Raw genomic sequence first — 19,497 nt, 5'->3', positions numbered from 1 at the left:
ATTTGGGTAGGATTCCCTCTTTTTGGATTATCTGGAATAGTTTCAGAAGGAATGGTACCAGTTCCTCTTTGTATGTCTGGTAGAATTCGGCTGTGAACCCATCTGGACCTGGGCTTTTTTTGGGTGGTAGGCTCTTAATTGCTGCCTCGACTTCAGCCCTTGTTATTGGTCTATTCAGGGTTTCGACTTCTTCCTGGTTTAGGCTTGGGAGGAGGCAACTGTCCAGGAATTTATCCATTTCTTCCAGGTTTTCTAGTTTATGTGCATAGAGTTGCTTGTAATAATCTCTGATGATGGTTTGAATTTCTGTGGAATCTGTGGTGATATCCCGTTTATCATTGTTTATTGCATCTATTCGGTTATTCTCTCTTTTCTTTTTTATTAATCTGGCTAGTGGTCTGCCTATTTTGTTGATCTTTTCAAAAAACCAGCTCCTGGATTTATTGAATTTTTGAAGGCTTTTTTGTGTCTTTATCTCCTTCAGTTCTGCTTTGATCTTAGTTATTTCTTGTCTTCTGCTAGCTTTTGAGTTTTTTTGATCTTGCTCCTCTAGCTCTTTCAATTTTGACGATAGGGTGTCAATTTTAGATCTCTCCTTTCTTCTCATGTGGACACTTATTGCTATATATTTTCCTCTAGAGACTGCTTTAAATGTGTCCCAGAGATTCTGGTATGTGGTGTCTTCGTTCTCGTTGGTTTCGAAGAACATCTTTATTTCTGCCTTCATTTCAGTGTTTATCCAGTCTACATTCAGGAGAAAGTTGTTCATTTTCCATGTAGCTGTGCGGTTCTGGGTTGGTTTCTGAATTCTGAGTTCTAACTTGATTGCACTGTGGTCTGAGAGACTGTTTGTTATGATTTCTGTTCTTTTGCATTTGCTGAGGAGTGATTTACTTCCAATTATGTGGTCAATTTTAGAGTAGGTGTGATGTGGTGCTGAGAAGAATGTATATTCTGTGGATTTGGGGTGGAGAGTTCTGTAAATGTCTATTAGGTTTGCTTGTTCCAGGTCTGAGTTCAAGTCCTGGATATCCTTGTTATGTGTGAATTTGATCCTGCCATTTTGATGCTTGCCGGCTGTTTTGCCTGTTGGTTGATGCAGATTCTTCATTGTGTTGCTGCTCTTTACCATTTCCTGTGTTTTTGGAGTGGCTGGTACTGGTTGTTCTTTTCTATGTGTAGTGCCTCCTTCAGGAGCTCTTGTAAAGCAGGTCTGGTGGTGATGACATCTCTGAGTACTTGCTTGTTCGCAAAGGATTTTATTTTTCCTTCACTTATGAAGCCTAGTTTGGCTGGATATGAAATTCTGGGTTGAAAGTTCTTTTCCTTAAGGATGTTGAATATTGGCCCCCACTCTCTTCTGGCCTGTAGGGTTTCTGCTGAGAGATCTGCTGTGAGTCTGATGGGCTTCCCTTTGTGAGTAACCCCACCTTTCTCTCTGGCTGCCCTTAGCATTTTCTCCTTCATTTCAACTCTGCTGAATCTGACGATTATGTGCCTTGGGGTTGCTCTTCTTGAGGAATATCTTTGTGGTGTTCTCTGTATTTCCTGGACTTGAATATTGGCCTGCCTTGCCAGGTTGGGGATGTTTTCCTGGATAATATCCTGAAGAGTATTTTCCAGCTTGGATTCATTCTCTTCATCACATTCAGGTACACCTATCAAACGTAGATTAGGTCTTTTCACATAGTCCCATATTTCTTGTTGACTTTGTTCATTCCTTTTTACCCTGTTTTCTCTAATCTTGCCTTCTAATTTTATTTCATTGAGTTGATCTTCGACCTCTGATATCCTTTCTTCTGCTTGGTCAATTTGGCTGTTGAAACTTGTGCATGCTTCGCCAAGTTCTCGTGTTGTGTTTTTCAGCTCCATCAATTCACTTACATTCCTCTCTAAGTTGTCCATTCTCGTTAGCATTTTGTCAAATCTTTTTTGAAGGTTCTTAGTTTCTTTGTATTGGGTTAGAACATGTTCTTTTAGCTCATGGAAGTTTCTTATTACCCACTTTCTGAAGGCTGATTCTGTTATTTCATCACACTCATTCTCCATCCAGTCTTCTTCCCTTGCTGGTGAGGAGTTGTGTTCCCTTGTAGGAGGAGAGGTGTTCTGGTTTCGGGTGTTTTCATCCTTTTTGTGCTGGTTTCTTCCCATCTTTGTGGATTTATCCACCTGTCGACTTTGTAGTTGTTGACTTTCTGATTGGGTCTCTGAGTGGACGTCCTGTTTGTTGATGATGAAGTTATTTCTGTTTCTTAGTTTTCCTTCTAACTGTCTGGCCTCTCTGCTGTAGGACTACTGAGGTCCACTCCAGGCCCTGCTTGCCTGGGGATCACTTGCAGCTGCCGAACAGTAAATGTTGCTACCAGTTTCTTCTTCTGCTTTGTCCCAGAAGGATACCTGCCAAATGTCAGTCTGAGCTCTCCTTTATGAGGTGACTCTTTGGATACACAGGGGTCAGGGAGCTGCTTGAGGAAACAGTCTGTCCTTTATAGTAGCTCAAGTGCTGAGCTGTGAGCTCCATTGTTCATTCAGTGCTGCTGGGCAGGTAAGTTTAAGTCTGCAGCAGCGGAACTCATAAACCCCTTTTTTTTCCCAGGTGTTCTGTCCCAGGGAGTTAGGGCTTTATGAGTTTCCACTGTGCTGCTGCCTTTTTTTTTTTTTTTCAGGGCTGCCCTGCCCACAAGGAGGCAGCCTAGTCACTCTCAGCCTGCAGAGGCTTCGCTGAGCTGCTGTGGTCTCTGTGCAGCTGCCATCTGAACTTCTCTGCAGTCCTGTTTATATGGGTGTAGTTAGAACTGCCTCAGCAATGATGGCTCGCCTCTGTAATGAAGGACTCTCTCTGTAATGGCGGGTTACCTCGGCAACGGCAGGCTGCCTTAGCAATGGCAGACTGATGGTAATGGCGGACGCCCCTCCCCCACAGAGCTGGACCATCCCGGGTTCAGCTGTGCTTGCTGTGAAACTCTCAACCCAGAGCATTTCCAATTGCTGTTTTTTGTTTTTCTTTTTGTTTTTGTGGGGGTGGGACCAGCCTGGCCTGATCACCTGGCTCCCTGCCTCAGAGCCTTTTGTTTTTTAGTTGAATGGTCGGCTGTCTCCCAGGTGTCCTGGTCGCCTGTTGAATAGGCGCCGGGATCTGTGTGATTTCCCGTGCGGCGACCCACTGCGCCGGCTGAAACCGCGGCTCTGAGATTTGTGGCGCTTTTTTGCCTGGGAATCTCCTGGCCTGGCTCCCTGTTTCAGCTCCCCTTGCTGGCTAAGAGGGGACACAGTCTAGTTTACTCTGCACTGGGAACCCCTGTGCCAGGGCCCAGGCAAAACAGCCGCGCCGGCCAAAACAGCCGCCCTGGTGACCCATGGGGCTCCTCCGCCTGGGAATCTCCTGGTCTATGGGCAATAAACATCCATCTGGAAATGCGGCATCCACTCACCCTCTGCGCTTTCACTGGGAGCTGCAATCCTGAGCTGCTCCTAACTGGCCATCTTGGATCTTCCTCGACATTATTTTTTTATGGTAAAAGATATTAAAAAATATTTCATATATTTTAATGTCCTTCCAGGACTTCCTATTCCCCTTACCCAGGTTACCTTTCCACTGATAACTTGATACATTTTATCATTTTTTTCATATACTTACACATGATGTTTACTTCCTCTCTCCCTTCACTGGAAAGCTTCATGAAAACAAATGATTGACTCAAACAGTCCTACTTATAAGTAGAAAACAGTGATTTTTTTCCTCTTGTAGGTACCTCTGTCACACTAGGGGGATATATTCCTGGAAGGGAAACAGGTCGGGTTGATTTAAGCCCTGTTTTTGTCTTGCCTCATAGTGAAAGGTAATCTCAGTAACAACACATCCATCCCATGTTAGCCTGGAAAATGAAGTGCTAGGAAGTTGTTCATTTTCCATTCTCAATTGAAATAGAATGTCTGCAGGAGAGGGCTTCCAGTATTTAGGGCTACATTGATGCTTTCAGACTTAATTGCAAATAAAATGCTCTATTGGTTTATTTCCTTTTTTCTTTTTTTGCATTTTAGTTACCATTAGAGAATTGTCTGGAATGATCATTATTTCTGGAAGTTCTAACACAGGTAGCTTAAGAAGAAATGCCTCTTATTTAATGTCAGATATCATGATTTTTTAAAGGGCTTCTTTGATAAAGTAATACCCCAATATCTTCTTCCAGTATTCTAAATTCCCAGCTTTTTTCATTCTCCTCTTTCTTCCATCAGAGGCCACCACTTCCACAGAAGGAACTGGCACTTCTGGAACTGGATTCAAAACTGGTGAGACGAAACAGTCCATGATATGGCATCATAAGTATTAGGTCTCTCAAGCTTTTCTTGAGAGAGTTTGTGTTTGTTTTATTTAGCTACATTGCACATGATTCAAAATAGATTTGCTGGTTGAGGTATATATATATATATATGTATTTTTGTTTTAAATTCACTAATTCTTAAATGGATCATTACTGCTTCATTTCTGAGGATAGGATGTAATTTCTCCATTTATGTTACAACTGTCACTAGCAGTTTAGGTGGCATTCAGAAAATTTTCAGTGCGTGTATGTGAAACCGAAAAGCGCCCCATGGAACCAGTACACATACATTTAAAGTGTATATGTGAACAAAAATGCTGGTTCAATACTTTCTCTACCTGTGAAGTTTCAAAGTATTTCAACCATTTTTCCTTCTTTTTCTATCTCACAGCAGGCATCACTGCAGCAACAGGGAAGCAAGCAGGTGAGCATTGAGAAAATGCATCTAGTTTCGCTTTTATCAAATTTTCAGTTGTGCTTGTACTTGGAAACTAGTCTCTGTATATCCTTTTGTCATGAATTGTTGAAAGCAGGCAAATACATTGAGTTTTCCACCTGCCTCATGTTCAGAGAAAGAGGATTCTGTTATGGCAATTCAATACATAAATACAGCACATCCCTTTTAGATTTGGGTCTTCCTTTGACTTACTTATTCACTGTGATCACCTCAGTCTCTTTGTTTTCAGGCACCTCAGAGGTAGCTCCTGCCACAACAGTTGCCCCTGGAAGTTTCAGCACAGGTGAGTCCACTGTGTGGTGGGGAATTGTTTCGTGGGTGCTGGCTACAGTAACATGCCTTTCCTTTTGGTGCTTCTATGCAGGAATGCCACTATTCCATTTCATGTCCCCTGAACCTTTTCCATTTGTGTCCTCCCAGCAGCCACAGCTTCTCCTGGAGCAAGTGGAATAACTGGAGTTACAACAACTACAAGTAAGAACTACCTCCTTCCCAATAGATCACATTGCCTCAATCACATCTACTGTTTGTACTTCCAGTGAAGGACATTTTTTTTTTTTCAAATCCAAATAGGCAATATTTTACCTAATATGTAAAGGTTGGACACTCAAATGCCTTTATTTTCCTTACCTCTGCTTCAAGGAGACTTCATCGTGGAGCTAAGGCACTGAGAGTCAGTTGTGTGATTGGAGAGAAATGTCATTCTTTCCCTCAGTGATATATAAAGGAAATAATAGCTATTAAAGTTTTTCTCATTAGCTAATCTATAGAAATGGTGCATGAAAAACATACAGATTAACTCCTGATTCTAGAAAGCACTGAAAAGTGCTTTTTGACACATTAAGACAACACAGATTAATCTTACCCCATCGAAGGCTGTTTTCTTTTCATTATGTGTAAAGAATAAAAATGTTGATTCCTACACCTCTCTAATTCCAAGTTCCAACTGGAAAAACTGTTTCATATGAAAAGTCTAATACTTAAAGTGATAAATACTGATAATAATAGTAATGACCATGTTGATCATTTGTGAGTTCCTCACTGTATCCACTTTTTTAATCAGAGATTTACATATCTTATTCCAATTAAGAAATATCTAAAGTCCAAAAAAACAAAAAAACAACAACAAAAAAAGAAGAAACAAAAAAAAGAGAGAAATATCTAAGGTCCAATTAAAAAAATAAATTTACAAATGTGGTATCTCCTGATTTTAACTATTAAACTTGTGTATTTATGGTTTTCATTACTTTTAAAGTCAGAAGTACTTATTTTCTGACTTAATAGAAAGTATCAAGACATTTTTAATTGGAGTTATCTCATGTAATGACATAAACTTACTTCATCCCCTTTTCTTAGTACTCAGTTAATTTTGTTTTTCTTTTCATCTTTAAGAGACCACAGCTTCCCTGGGAGGAAGTGGCACCACTGCAGCAGAAATAAAATCAGGTAAAGACTTTAGAGTATTTATATTTATTGTTTTATTTTGACAGATTTCTTAGAGGAAATTATTTCTAATGAGCTTTTAATTTGGAAATAAATTTAAATTACAGAAAATTATCATAGATAATGCAGAGAATTCCTTCAATGTTGAGTGTGGGTTTAAGTTTCCTTTGAGGCTCTATCAAGGAAACAGAGTTTGCTCGTGGATTTGGATTTGTAGACTCTTGAGCCCAAAATTTCTAAAATCTTTCCTTTCTGAGAGACTAACATCAGGGTCCTAAGTCTCTAGAGAGGAGTCTTGCAATAATAGCTCTGGCTTTGAAAAGGTTTTTCCTTTGAACAGGGCATAGTCTGTATAACATTAGAAATCACTAAGATTAGTTTAGAGATAAAAATTCAAAATTGTCTTTCTTCTTATTTTTTCTTGTATTCTCTTTTTCTTTCTCTTCCTTCTTTCTTTTTATTTATTTATTTATTTTTATTTATTTTTTGTTTGTTTGAGACGGAGTTTCGCTCTTGTTACCCAGGCTGGAGTGCAATGGCGCGATCTTGGCTCAGAGCAACCTCCGCCTCCTGGGTTCAGGCAATTCTCCTGCCTCAGCCTCCTGAGTAGCTGGGATTACAGGCACGCACTACCATGCCCAGCTAATTTTTTGTATTTTTAGTAGAGACGGGGTTTCACCATGTTGACCAGGATGGTCTTGATCTCTTGACCTCGTGATCCACCCGCCTCGGCCTCCCAAAGTGCTGGGATTACAGGCGTGAGCCACCGCACCCGGCCCTCCTCCTTCTTTCTTTTGCTTTTCATTAGGAACCACCACTATAGCACCAGAAAGTGGGACAGGTAAACTTGGGGAAAGCTTTTCATATGACCTTCCACTGTGACCAAATATTGTTCATAATAATTAGGGTAGGAATATTAGCCACTGCATTAACCTTGGCTTTGCAAAGGCATACAATAAACCTGAAACATGGGCCGGGCGCGGTGGCTCACGCCTGTAATCCCAGCACTTTGGGAGGCCAAGGCAGGTGGATCACGAGGTCAAGAGATCGAGACCATCCCGGTCAACATGGTGAAACCCCGTCTCTACTAAAAATACAAAAAATTAGCTGGGCACGGTGGCGCTTGCCTGTAATCCCAGCTACTCAGGAGGCTGAGGCAGGAGAATTGCCTGAACCCAGGAGGTGGAGGTTGCGGTGAGCCGAGATCGCGCCATTGCACTCCAGCCTGGGCAACAAGAGTGAAACTCCGTCTCAAAAAAAAAAAAAAAAACCTGAAACGTGTTTGTCTTCATGTCAGTTATAAGCCACGAAGTGTGCTTTCTGGTTTCAAAGTCACAAATAGACATACTGTTGGCCACATTTTTCAAAGGGTCACAAAAGAGTTCCCATCTCAATCCTTCTCTTTTCTTTCCTGCCTAGGCACAGCTGGAGTGCCCTCTGCTACAACAGTCGCCCCTGGGAACTCTAACTCAGGTAAAGCACCAGGCTGGGAGGAACCACTGCTTGGAAAGGGCTCCTCAATGGGGTGTCTGCCTGGGTGATCCTATCATGCTTTTCTCAGATTCTTCTAATCTTTTCTCTCACTGCTATTCTTTTTCCCTCTTTTGCAGAGGCCACAACTTCTTTGAGAGAAAGTGGAATAACAAGAGCTGAAATAATCACAGGTGAGCCTAGTTAAGGAACTAAGTGTACTTTGTTATAATTTCCCACATCTTGCTCGAAATATGACATAAGTTTTTGAATTTTTGGCATATTAGGCAAAAATGTAGCAGATGTTCAAATTTTAACATCAATAAATATAGGTCAGAAACTTCAACATTTTCTCCTTTTTTCTTTTGGCTCTAAAATCAATCCCTTCATTAGGGTATCATGGGATCCATTCCCTGACAGCTGTGTATGGGACTTGGGCCCAAATCTATCTTTCTCTACCTAAACCTTAAAAATGAAACATGGTGGCAGAGGACCTTCTCTGTAAACTTGCTGAGGGAATTATAGGTTCTATGAATAATATATGGATTAACTCTTAAAAATAGAAACTGCAGAGAAATAAATTTTCTGTTTTATTGAAGAAAAAAATATATTTTTTTTCTTTAAGAGTCTATGCTTGTATCATAAGGGGCAACAAGTTGACCAAATGTCCATGATCCTTTCCTCTTTTGCTACTCAGAGAATCTCTGGCAGAACTCCAAAGCATGGAAGTGACCACACACATCAGGCATTCTGAATGTGGCCCCTTGGCTAATATAGCTTATGGGGCCCCAGAATGTCCTGTACAGTCTTCATACCTCTAATTCTTTTCTCTCTCAGAGGCCACAACTTTCTCTGGAGGCAGCGGGACCACTCGAGCAGGACTACCCGGAGGTGAGCTTGTCAGGCTGAGACCTGGGGCTCTCATCATCTCTATCTGGGTGGCTACAGGGAACAAATAATGTGAAAGCATTTGAAGGAAGGGACTGCATTTTCTGCTTGGCCATATTGTGTCCTAGCAACCTGGTCAGTTATTGGACTTGTAAATTTCACAACTTGGATTGTCAGCCAAGCTGTCTGCACTATTCTAGCTTATGGAGACATTATTTTTTCTGATTAAAGGTATTAGAAAATATTTCATATATTCCAACCTTCCAGGACTTCCTATTCCCCTTACCCAGCCTTTCCACTCACAGTTTGATACTTTTTATTATTTTTCTCATATACTTACACAGAATGTTTATTTCCTCTCTCCTCTTACTAGAAAGCTTCATGAAGGCAATTGATTATTAAAATATCCCAAGTTGTATCAAGCAGTCCTACTTATAAATATAATGTCTCCTGTAGTTACCTCTATTACGCCAGAGGACTTATGTTTCTGGAAAGGAAACAGGTCAAGGTGATTTAGAGCCCTGTTCTCCCCTTGCCTCATAGTGGAAGGGAATCCCTGCATCAACCTATGCATCTCTAGGTGTTCATTTTCCATTCTCTATAGAAATAGAGTGGGCACAGGAAACAGATTCTAGTGCTTCAGGGATACATTGATGCTTCCAAGCTTAATTGGAGACAAAATGCTCTATTGCTTCATTTCTTTTTTTTTTTTTTTTTTTTTTGGCATTTTAGTTACCACCGGAGAATTGTCTGGAACGACCATTATATCTAGAAGTTCTAACACAGGTAGCTTAACAAGAAGTAAATGCTTCTTATTTAATGTCAGGTGTCATTTTTCTTTTATGGCTTCTATGATAAAGTAATACCCCAATATCTTCTAAAGTAATACCCCAGTATTTTAAATTTCCAGCGTTTTTCATTGTCCTATTTCTTCCATCAGAGGTCACCACTTCCATAGAAGGGACAGGTTCTTCTGGAACTGGATTCAAAACTGGTGAGAAGAGGCAACCCATGATTTGGTGTCATAAGTATTAGGTCTCTCAAGCTTGTCTTGAGAGAGTTTGCGTTTGTTTTATTTAAGGACATTGCAACTGATTCAAAATAGATTTGCTGGTAGAGATACATTTTTTGTAAATCTACTAATTCTAAAATGGAGCATTACTGCTCCATTTCTGAGAACGGAATGGAATTTCTCCATTTGTGTTACAACTATTGCTAGCAGTTTAGGTGGAATTCAGAAAGTTTTCTGTGTGTATGTGAAACAGAAAAGAGCCCCATGGACCCAGGACACATGCATTTACAAGTGTATATGTGAAAAAAAATGATAGCTCAGTATTTTCTCCTACATCTCAAGTTTCAATACATTTAAACCTTTTTTCCCTCCTCATTCTACCTCACAGCAGGCATCACTTCAGCCCCAGCGAAACAAGCAGGTGAGTGTTGGGGAAATGCATCTAGTTTCACTTTTATCAATTTTCCAGGTGTGCCTGAAGTTGGGAACATTTTCTATGTGCTTTGGTTTGAATTGTTGAAAGCAGGCAAATACATGTCGTTCACCATCTGCCTTGAGCTCGGAGAGAGCTTTCTATGGTGGCATGTAAATAGATAAATATATACATACATAGAGCATATTCCTTTTAGAGTCGGTTCTTCGTTTGATTTACTCATTCACCATGATCACCTCAGTCTCTTTCTGTTTCAGGCACCTCTGGGGTGTCTCTCTTCACAACAGTTGCTCCTGGAAGTTTCCGCACAGGTGAGTCCACGGTGTGGTGGGGAATCATTTCATGGATGCTTGCCATGATAGTATGCCTTTCCTTTTGGTGCTTTTATGCAGAAGTGCCATGTTTCCATTTCAAGTCCCTGAATCTTTTCCATTTATGTCCTTCCTTTCTCAGTAGCCACAACATCTTCTGGAGCAAGTGGAATGACTGGGGCTGGACTCACCTCAGGTAAGCACAGAGGAACCACTACCTGCCTCCTAGTAGACAACATTGCCTGAATTGCATCTACTGTTTGTACTCCCGTGAAGAGCATTTTCTGAAGAAAGATTATCACACAGGCAGGATTTTCCCTAATAATTAAAGGCCAGACACTCAAATTTTTTAACCTTCCTTTTGTCTGCTTCAGAGAGACTTCACTATGAAGCCAAGGCACTGAGAAACAGTTAGGAGATTGAAGATAAATGTTTTTTTTTCTCTTATTGATATTTAAATGAAGTAGTTATTGATATTTTAGTCATTAAATATTACATGAGATACAAATGATGTGTAGAAAAGATATAGATTAACTCTTGCTTCTAGAAACCTCTGAACACAGCTTGTTGACACATTGAGGAAATGCATAGTTTTCTTATCCCATCCAAGGCCATTCTCTTTCTCATTATGGGTAAGGAATTGAGATATTGATTTCTATTTCTAATTCCATGTTCTATCATGGTAGTCACTGGCAAAATTTTTACTCATGAAAAGTCTAATACTTAAAGCAATAAATAATGATGATAATAGTAATGAGCATATCGATCATTTATGATTTCCTTGATATATAGATATTGTATATGACTTTTGCATACCTTATTATCATTGCAACTATCTAAGGTCAAAAGAAGATCCATGAGTTAAAAATGGACAGTTAAACTTGCGTATTGAAGATAAACACTTTTACATGGAGAAGGGCTTCTTTTCTGACTTAGTAGTAGGTGACAAGAGATTTTGAATTGTATTTGTTTCATGTAGTCTCATCAGCTTACTCATCCATCTTCCTTCATATTGAATTAATTTTAGTTTTCTCTCCATCTTTTTTTTTTTTTTTTTTTTTTGAGACGGAGTTTCGCTCTTGTTACCCAGGCTGGAGTGCAATGGCGCGATCTCGGCTCACCGCAACCTCCGCCTCCTGGGTTCAGGCAATTCTCCTGCCTCAGCCTCCTGAGTAGCTGGGATTACAGGCACGCGCCACCATGCCCAGCTAATTTTTTTGTATTAGTAGAGACGGGGTTTCACCATGTTGACCAGGATGGTCTCGATCTCTTGACCTCGTGATCCACCCGCCTCGGCCTCCCAAAGTGCTGGGATTACAGGCTTGAGCCACCGCGCCCGGCCTTCTCTCCATCTTTAAGAGACCACAACTTCCCTAGGAGAAAGTGGTACTACCGGAGCAGAAATAAAATTAGGTGAAGATTTGGATATTTTCATTATTTATTGTTGTAGTTTGATTCTAAGTTCATGAATTTCTTAGAGAAAACAGGTGTTTTTTTTAAGCCTTTTATTTTGAAATATTAAATTACTTAAAATTTGCAAAGATAAAGCAAAGAATCCCTTTCATGTGGAATGGAGTTTTTATATCCTTTGGGGGATATGGTATTTCAGGGAAACCAGCAATACTTTTTGGATTTGGAACCACTTGGCCCCAAATTTCCTGAAGTCCCTTCTCAGGGACTAATCCCTGGATTCTAGGCCTCTTGGAAGAGCAGATATAATAGCTCTGGCTCTGAAATGGCTCTTCCTGTGAAAAGGGTTTAGTCTGTATAACATTACAGTACTGACTTCTATTCAGCATAGAAAGCATTAAGATATCACATTTTAGTTCAAAGAAAAAATTCCAAATCTTTCTTCTTCCTTCTCTGCCTCTTCTTCCTCCTCTTCTTCCCTTTCTTCCTGTTCCTCTGTCTTTCCTCTTGTTCCTTTCTTCTCTACCTCATCCTCTTCCTTCCTTTTCCATCTTCTTCATCCTTTTCTTCCTCTTCCTTCTCCTCTTCCTCCTCCTCTTCCTCCTCCTCTCCTCTCCTCTGCCTCCTCCTCTTGCTTCTTCTCCTCTGGCTCCTTTATCTCCTCCTCTGCCTCTTCCTTCTCCTCTTCCTACTCCTCTTATCTTCCTCTTCCTCCTTCTCTTCTTCCTTCTTTTTCTTTTCATTAGGAGCCACTGCTGGAGCACTAGGAAGTAAAACCGGTAAATATGGAAAAAGCCTTTGATCTTTGCCAAGATTACGACCTTTAATCTTGGCAAAGATTGGCAGGTATATTAGCCATGGTGTTAACCTTGGCTTTGCAAAGATAAATGGTAGACATGCAACACGTATAACTTTCTGTTAGTTATAGGTCCATAAAGTATCATTTGCTGCTTCAAAGTCACAGACAGACTTGTTGCCAACATTCTTCTAGGGATTGCAAAATTGTTGCCATGTTGATCTTTCTCTTTTTTCCCATGTAGATACATCTGGAGTGCCCTCTGCTACAACAATTGCCCCTGGGAGTTCCAACTCAGGTAAAGCACCAGGCTGGTAGGAACCACTGTTTGGGAAGGGCTCCTCAGTGGGGTGTCTGCCTGGGTGATCAAACCTTACTCGTGGATTCTTCAAATCTTTGCCCTCAGTGTTATTCCTTTCCCCTCATTTGCAGAAGCCACAACTTCTGTAGGAGAAAATGGAAAAACAAGAGCTCAAATAATCACAGGTGAGCTCAGCTAAGGAACTAAGTGTAGCTTGTAATAACTTCAAATGTCTTACTTGAAATGTAGCAAAACTCTTTCCACCATTTGGCATATTAAAAAAATATTTAGCATATATTCAATATTTAACATCAATAGATATGGTTCCAACACTTCAACATTCCCTCCTTGTGTCTTGTTTGCTGTGTCAAAGGCCTCTTCATCAGGCTAGCATGGGACCCATTTATTCCCTTGCAGTTATAAAAGTGTCTTGGCCTGAATCTATCTCTCTGCAACTAAACCCTGAAAAAAGGGTCTCAGTGGTGGAGGACTTTCTGTGTAAACTTGCCGATGGAATTATATGTTCCACGAGCAATATGTGAATGAACCCTTAAGACTAGAAAGTCCAGAGAAATAGATGTACTGGTATATTCAAAGAAATAAAGTTATTATCTTTCCTTTAGGAGCCCATGCTCATTTCATGAGAGGCAACAAATTGACCAGCTGAACACCTTTCTTATTTCAGGTACTACTGAGGGCATCTCTGGCAAAGTTCAGGAACCTGGAAGTGCCTACACAGGTCGGGAATTCTGAACATGGCCCCTTAGGCAATATCAGGTTTGGGAAACCCTGAGTGTCCTGTCCAGTCTTTATATCTCCAATTCCTCTCTCTCTCAGAGGCCACAACTATCCCAGGAGGCAGCGGGAAAACCCGAGCAGGACCACCTGGAGGTGAGCTTGTCAGGCTGAGGATTGGGGTTCTTATCATCTCTCTACCTGGGTGGCTGCAGTGAACAATAATGTGAAGTCATTTGAGGGAGGGTCCTTCATTTTCTCTGTGCCCAGAGTGTGTCAGATCAACCTGGTCAGTTACTCTGCTTGTGAATTAGTGACCTCAGATGTCTCAGCCAGGCTGTCTTCAGTGTCCTGGCTTATGGAGACAATTTTTTCTGATACAAAGTGTGAGAGTATATTGTATATATTACAACTTTCCAGGACTTCAATTCTCCTTACCCAGTTTTCCTTTCCACCCACAGTTTGAGACACTTTCTGTCATTTTTCTCCTTTCCTTACACATGTTTGTGTCCTCTCTCCCCTCCTACAACACTTCAGGAGAATAACTGATGTTAAAATGCTCCATGTTGTATCAAAGAGTCCTACTTATAAATACAGAACTGTGCTTTGTTTCTCCTGTAGGCACCTCTGTCAGGGGGATATGTTCCTGAAAGGGAAACAGGCCAGGGTGATTTAAGCTCTATTCCCTCCTTGCCTCATAGGGAAAGGGAAACCCAGTAGCATCACACGCCGCCCAGGTTGGCCTGGAAAATCAAGCGCTCAGAGGTTGTTCATTTTCCATTCTCTACAGGGATACAGTGTCTTCAGAAAAGGGCTTCCAGTGCTTTAGAGCTGCACGTTGATGCTTCCAAGTTTAACGGGGAGATAATAATCTATTGCTCCATTTTCCTTTTTTTTTTTTTTTTTTTTTGCATTTTAGGTACCACTGGAGAATTGACTGGAATGACCATTGTATCTGGCACTTCTAACACAGGTAGCTTAATAAGAAGGGAATGCCTTTTATTTAGTGTCAGATTTCATGATATCTCTTTTAGGGCTGCTATTATAAAATAATACCCCAATATCCCCTGCAGTATTCCAAATTCCCAGATGTCACTATGCACCCATTTCTTTTTCCTCAGAGGCCACGACTGCCACAGAAGGGACTGGTACTTCTGGAACTGGATTCAAAACTGGTGAGAATAAAGAGTCCATGATTTTGGATCATCAAGATAGGAATCAAGCTTTCCTTAAGAGTGTTTACATTTTATTTAGGTACACTGCAAGTAATTAAAAATGGGTTTGCTATTAGAAATACATTTTTTGCAAGTCTACTAGTTCTAGAATTGAGCCTCACTGCTCCAGTTCTGAGAACGGGTTGAGATGTCTCCAGCGATGTTACACCTATCAATAGAATTGGAGCTGGAATTCAGAATGTTTTCCTTGTGTGTGTGTGAGAGTGTGTGAGTGTATGTGTGTGAAATAGAAAAAAAGCCCGTGGAACCAGATGCATGCCTGCATATGTGTATCTGTATATGGATAGAACTTTGCTTTGTCAATATTTTGTCCTACGTCTAGTTTGCAGCACATTTAAACCTTATTTCCCCTTCTTTCTGTCTCACAGCAAGCATCACTGCAGTGCCAGGGGAACAAGTCAGCCAGCACTAGGGAAATGCATCTAGTTTCGCTGTCATTACATTTCCAGGAGAAGCACTTGAAGTTGCAAACAGTATTTCTCTCTGTTTACTTTGGTTATGAATTGTTGAATGCAAGCAAATACAACTAGTTCACCCTCTGCCACAAGCTCAGAAAAAGAGATTTCAGTTATAGCAAAGAAATGCATTATATCCATTTTAGAGTCAGGTCTTCACTTGACTTACTGACTCACAATGGTCAGTAAGTCGAATGAAGACCTGACTCTAAAAGAGATATAATGTGTTTCAGGCACCTCTGGGGTGGCGCCTGGCACAACAGTTGCCCCTGGAAGTTTCAGCACAGGTCAGTCCACAGTTTCTTCACTAATTACACAGAATTCTTTCCTGGGTGCCTGATACAAAAATGTCTTTCCTTTGGTGCTTCTGATCCGTTCCATCCCTAGGTCCCTGAATCTTTTTCATTTATGTCCTTCCTCTCTCAGTAACCACAACTTCTCCTGGAGCAAGCAGAACAACTGGGGCTGGACCCACTGCAGGTAAACACTGATGAACCGCTAACTGCTTCGTAGTAGACAAGGTTGTCTGAATCACATCTATTGTTTGTACCTCCTGTGAAGAGCATTTTCTGAACAAAGATTACTGGTTAGACAGGGTTTTACCTAATAACCAAATGTCAGACCCTCAGACTCTTTTATCTTCCTTTCCTCTGCTTCAAGGAGACTTCAGCGTGGAGCTAAGGCCCTGAGAATCGGTTGGGTGATTAGAAAGAAATGTCTTTCTCTCATTGATATCTAAAGGAAGTAATTGAGTTATTAGAATGGTTGTCATCAAATATTCCATGAGATATAAATATATGAAAAACATATATAAATTAACTCTTGATTCTAGAACCTCTGAAAAGACCTTGCTGACATGCTGAGAAAACATAGCTCACTTACCCCATTGTAGGCCATTTTCTTTTCATTATGGGGAAAAATTGAGACATTGATTCCCATTGTTCTCTAGTTCCAGGTTCATTTTTGGTAGCCACTGGCAAAATTCTTGCACATGAAAAGTATAATACTTAAAGCAATAAATAATGATGATGATAGTAGTGAGCATATCTATGATTTATGACTTCCTTATTATATATTCTTTTTTATTAAGAATTTTATATATCTTATTCCAGTTAAGAAATATCTAAGGTCCAATTAAGAATCATGTGAGTTAAAATGTTTTATCTCCCCAATTTAACAATTAAATATGTATATTGAAGGTTTCCATCATTTTTACACTCAGGAGATCTTTTCTGACTTAATAGGTGACAAGACATTTCAAATTTGGCTTATCTCATGTAGTGACATCCACTGACTCATCCCACTTCCTTGATACTCAATTAATTTTGGTTTTCGTTTCATCTTTAAGAGACCACAACTTCCTTAGGAGGAGGTGCCACCACTGGAGCAGAAATAAAATCAGGTAAAGAATTTGGGGTATTTATATTTTTGTTGTATTTTGATAGATTTCATAGAGAAAAAAAATTTTAAATGAGCTTTTAATTTTGAAATAATTTTCAGAAAGTTTGCATTGATAATACAAAAAATCACTTTGATGTGAATTGTAGTTTTAAATTTCCTTGAAAGCTATAATATTTCAAGGGAAACAGAGTTTCTTCTTGGATTTGGATTTGTAAATATGTGGTCCCAAATTTCCTAAAGGCTTTCCCTTTTCAGATACTGACCTCAGGGGTCTAGGACTCTGCAGAGGAGGGTTACAATAATAGCTCTGGCTCTGAAATGGTTTTCCCTTTGAAAAGAGCATAGTCTATATAACATTAGTATACTAGCTTCAACTCAGTGTAGAAATCATTGAGATGTTCCTATTTTAGTTCAGAGATAAAAATTCAAAAAATGTTTTTCTTCCTTCTCTTTCTTTCCTACTCCTTCTTCTCCTTCTCTTTTTCATTAGGAGTCACTTCTGGAGCACCAGGAAGTAAGACAGGTAAATTTGGGGAAAGCGTTTTATATGACCTTCAATGTTGGCCAAAAAAAAAAAAAATAAGTAAATAATAAGGACAGGCATATTAGCCATTGCATTAACCTCGCCTTTGCCAAGGAACACAATAAACACGGAAAATGCCTCTCCTGTCAGTTATAGGTCCAGGAAGCATCTTTTCCTGCTTCGAAGACACAGATAAACATGCTGTCAGCCATATTCTTTCAAGGGTCATAAAAGTGTCTCTATGTTGATCTTTCTCTTTCCTTTCCTGCCTAGACACAGCTGGAGTGCCCTCTGCTACAACAGTTGCCCCTGGCATCTCCAACTCAGGTAAAGCACCAGGCTGGAAGGAACCACTGCTTGGGCAGGGCTCCTCCTCAGTGAGGTGTCTGCCTGGTGATCTTACCATGATTTTTTCAGATTCTTCTAATCTTTGCCCTCACTGATACTGTTTTCTCCTCTTTTGCAGAGGCCACGACTTCTTTAGGAGAAAGTGGGAAAACAAGAGCTGAAATAATCACAGGTGAGCTCAGTTAAGGGACTAAGTGTACTTTGTTATAATTTCTCACATCTTGACAGAATATGGCAAAAGTCTGAATTTTCTGTATTTGGCATATTAGAAAAACAGGTAGCAAATGATCCATATTTAACATCAATAAGCATAGTTCAGACACTTCAGCATTTCTTTCCTTATGTCTTATGCTTTGGGTCTAAGGATCCGTCATCAGGGCATCCTGGGGCCCATTCCCTGACAGTTACAGAGGTGATGTGGGCCCAAATCTATCTATCTGTAATAGTACCATGAAAAAGGGACTCCGTGGCAGAGGACTTTCTCTATAAACCTGCCAAAGTACTATATGTGCCATGGACAATATATGGATTAACTCTTAAAAACAGAAACTCTAGAGGAATAAATTTTCTGGTGTGTTTAAAAAAAGACAAAGTTTTTTTTCTTTTCTTTTTTCTATAGGAGTCTATAACCGTTTCACTAATGACAACAGATTGACCAACTAATCACAATCCTTTCTTATTTCAGGTACTACTAAGGGCAAAACTCTGTCAGCTGGAAGTGCCCACACAGGTCAGGAATTCTGAACATGGTCCCTTGGGCAATACAGCTTATGGGGTTCCAGAATGTCCTGTGCAGTTTTCATACATCCAATTCCTTTCTTTTTCAGAAGCCACAACTTTCTTAGGAGGCAGCAGGACCACCCGAGCCGGACCACCAGAAGGTAAGCTTGTTAGGCTGTGGCCTGAGGCTCTCATCATCTCTCTAGCTGGGTGATTACAGGGAATACATAATGTGAAGGCTTTTGAGGGAGGGGGATTTTCTCTGGGACCATATTTTGTCCTATATCTGGTCAGTTATTCTGCTTTTGATTCCACGATCTCAGATGGCTCAGCCAGGCTGTCTTCAGTATCCTGGCTTATGGAGACATTTTTTTCTGATATGAGGCTTGAGAGTCTATTGCATGTATCCTAACCTTCCAGAACTTCCAGTCATCCCAATTTACCTTTCCACCCATCCCAATTTACCTTTCCACCCACACTTGGACGCTTTCTATCATTTTTTTTATTTATCTATATATGATGTTTATTTTCTCTCTCCCTCACTAGAAAGCTCCATGAAATCAACTGATTATTTAAATGCCCCTAGCTGTGTCAAAGAGTCCTGCTTATAAGGTTAAAACCATGCTGTATTTGTCCTGTAAGAACTTCTGGCACATCAGGAGGATAGATTCCCTGGAAGAGAAACAGGTTAGGGTGACTTAAACCCTATTCTACCCTTGCCTCACAGTAAAAGGGAAATTCCATTTCAGGTTGGCCTGGAAAATGAATTGCTAGAAGTTGTTCATTTTCCATTCACTTCACAGAGAGGGTGTCCTGAGGAAGGGCTTCCAGTGCTTGAGGGCCACACTGATATTTCCAAGCATAAATGGGGAGAAAATGCTCTGCTGCTGCATTTACTTCTTTTGCTTTTTTGGTACCACTGGAGAATCTTCCAGAACAGTCATTGTATCTGGAAGTTCTAACACACATAGCTTAACAAGAAGAAAGTGCCTCGTATTTAATGTCAGATGTAATGATATCTCTTTTAGGGCTGCTATGATAACACCCCAATATCTCCTCTCAGTATTCCGTAATCACGGACTTCCCTACTTTATGTCTTTCCTCAGAGCCCACAGTTTCCACTGAAGAGACTGGTACTTCCAGAACTAGTTTCAAAACTGGTGGGACTAAAAAGCCCATAATTTGGGGTCATCTAGATGAGGTCTCTTAACTTTTTTGATGGTGTTTGTTTGTGGTT

The 19,497-nt window shown here is 40.4% G+C and overlaps 1 protein-coding gene across 1 annotated transcript in view; it reads left to right on the top strand.

Annotated features, from left to right (window-relative positions):
• MUC19 (mucin 19, oligomeric) overlaps nt 1-19,497 on the top strand; it is a 158,577-nt gene that overhangs the window by 115,564 nt on the left and 23,516 nt on the right. The window contains exons 101-129 of the mRNA XM_064369823.1: nt 4,042-4,095; nt 4,237-4,290; nt 4,714-4,746; nt 5,009-5,062; nt 5,200-5,253; nt 6,172-6,225; nt 7,642-7,695; nt 7,833-7,886; nt 8,530-8,583; nt 9,313-9,366; nt 9,521-9,574; nt 9,981-10,013; nt 10,283-10,336; nt 10,479-10,532; nt 11,696-11,749; nt 12,787-12,840; nt 12,975-13,028; nt 13,529-13,582; nt 13,681-13,734; nt 14,700-14,753; nt 15,502-15,555; nt 15,695-15,748; nt 16,617-16,670; nt 17,160-17,192; nt 17,466-17,519; nt 17,659-17,712; nt 18,226-18,270; nt 18,368-18,421; nt 19,367-19,420. Of these exons, the coding sequence (XP_064225893.1) occupies nt 4,042-4,095; nt 4,237-4,290; nt 4,714-4,746; nt 5,009-5,062; nt 5,200-5,253; nt 6,172-6,225; nt 7,642-7,695; nt 7,833-7,886; nt 8,530-8,583; nt 9,313-9,366; nt 9,521-9,574; nt 9,981-10,013; nt 10,283-10,336; nt 10,479-10,532; nt 11,696-11,749; nt 12,787-12,840; nt 12,975-13,028; nt 13,529-13,582; nt 13,681-13,734; nt 14,700-14,753; nt 15,502-15,555; nt 15,695-15,748; nt 16,617-16,670; nt 17,160-17,192; nt 17,466-17,519; nt 17,659-17,712; nt 18,226-18,270; nt 18,368-18,421; nt 19,367-19,420 (1,494 nt within the window). The remainder of the gene's footprint in view (nt 1-4,041; nt 4,096-4,236; nt 4,291-4,713; nt 4,747-5,008; nt 5,063-5,199; nt 5,254-6,171; nt 6,226-7,641; nt 7,696-7,832; nt 7,887-8,529; nt 8,584-9,312; nt 9,367-9,520; nt 9,575-9,980; nt 10,014-10,282; nt 10,337-10,478; nt 10,533-11,695; nt 11,750-12,786; nt 12,841-12,974; nt 13,029-13,528; nt 13,583-13,680; nt 13,735-14,699; nt 14,754-15,501; nt 15,556-15,694; nt 15,749-16,616; nt 16,671-17,159; nt 17,193-17,465; nt 17,520-17,658; nt 17,713-18,225; nt 18,271-18,367; nt 18,422-19,366; nt 19,421-19,497) is intronic.

Source organism: Aotus nancymaae, unplaced genomic scaffold, assembly GCF_030222135.1.
Source record: "Aotus nancymaae isolate 86718 unplaced genomic scaffold, 86718_ANA_hifiasm-v0.15.2.pri h1tg000092l, whole genome shotgun sequence".
NCBI lineage: Eukaryota > Metazoa > Chordata > Mammalia > Primates > Aotidae > Aotus > Aotus nancymaae.
This window is presented reverse-complemented; position numbering and strand designations above follow the sequence as displayed.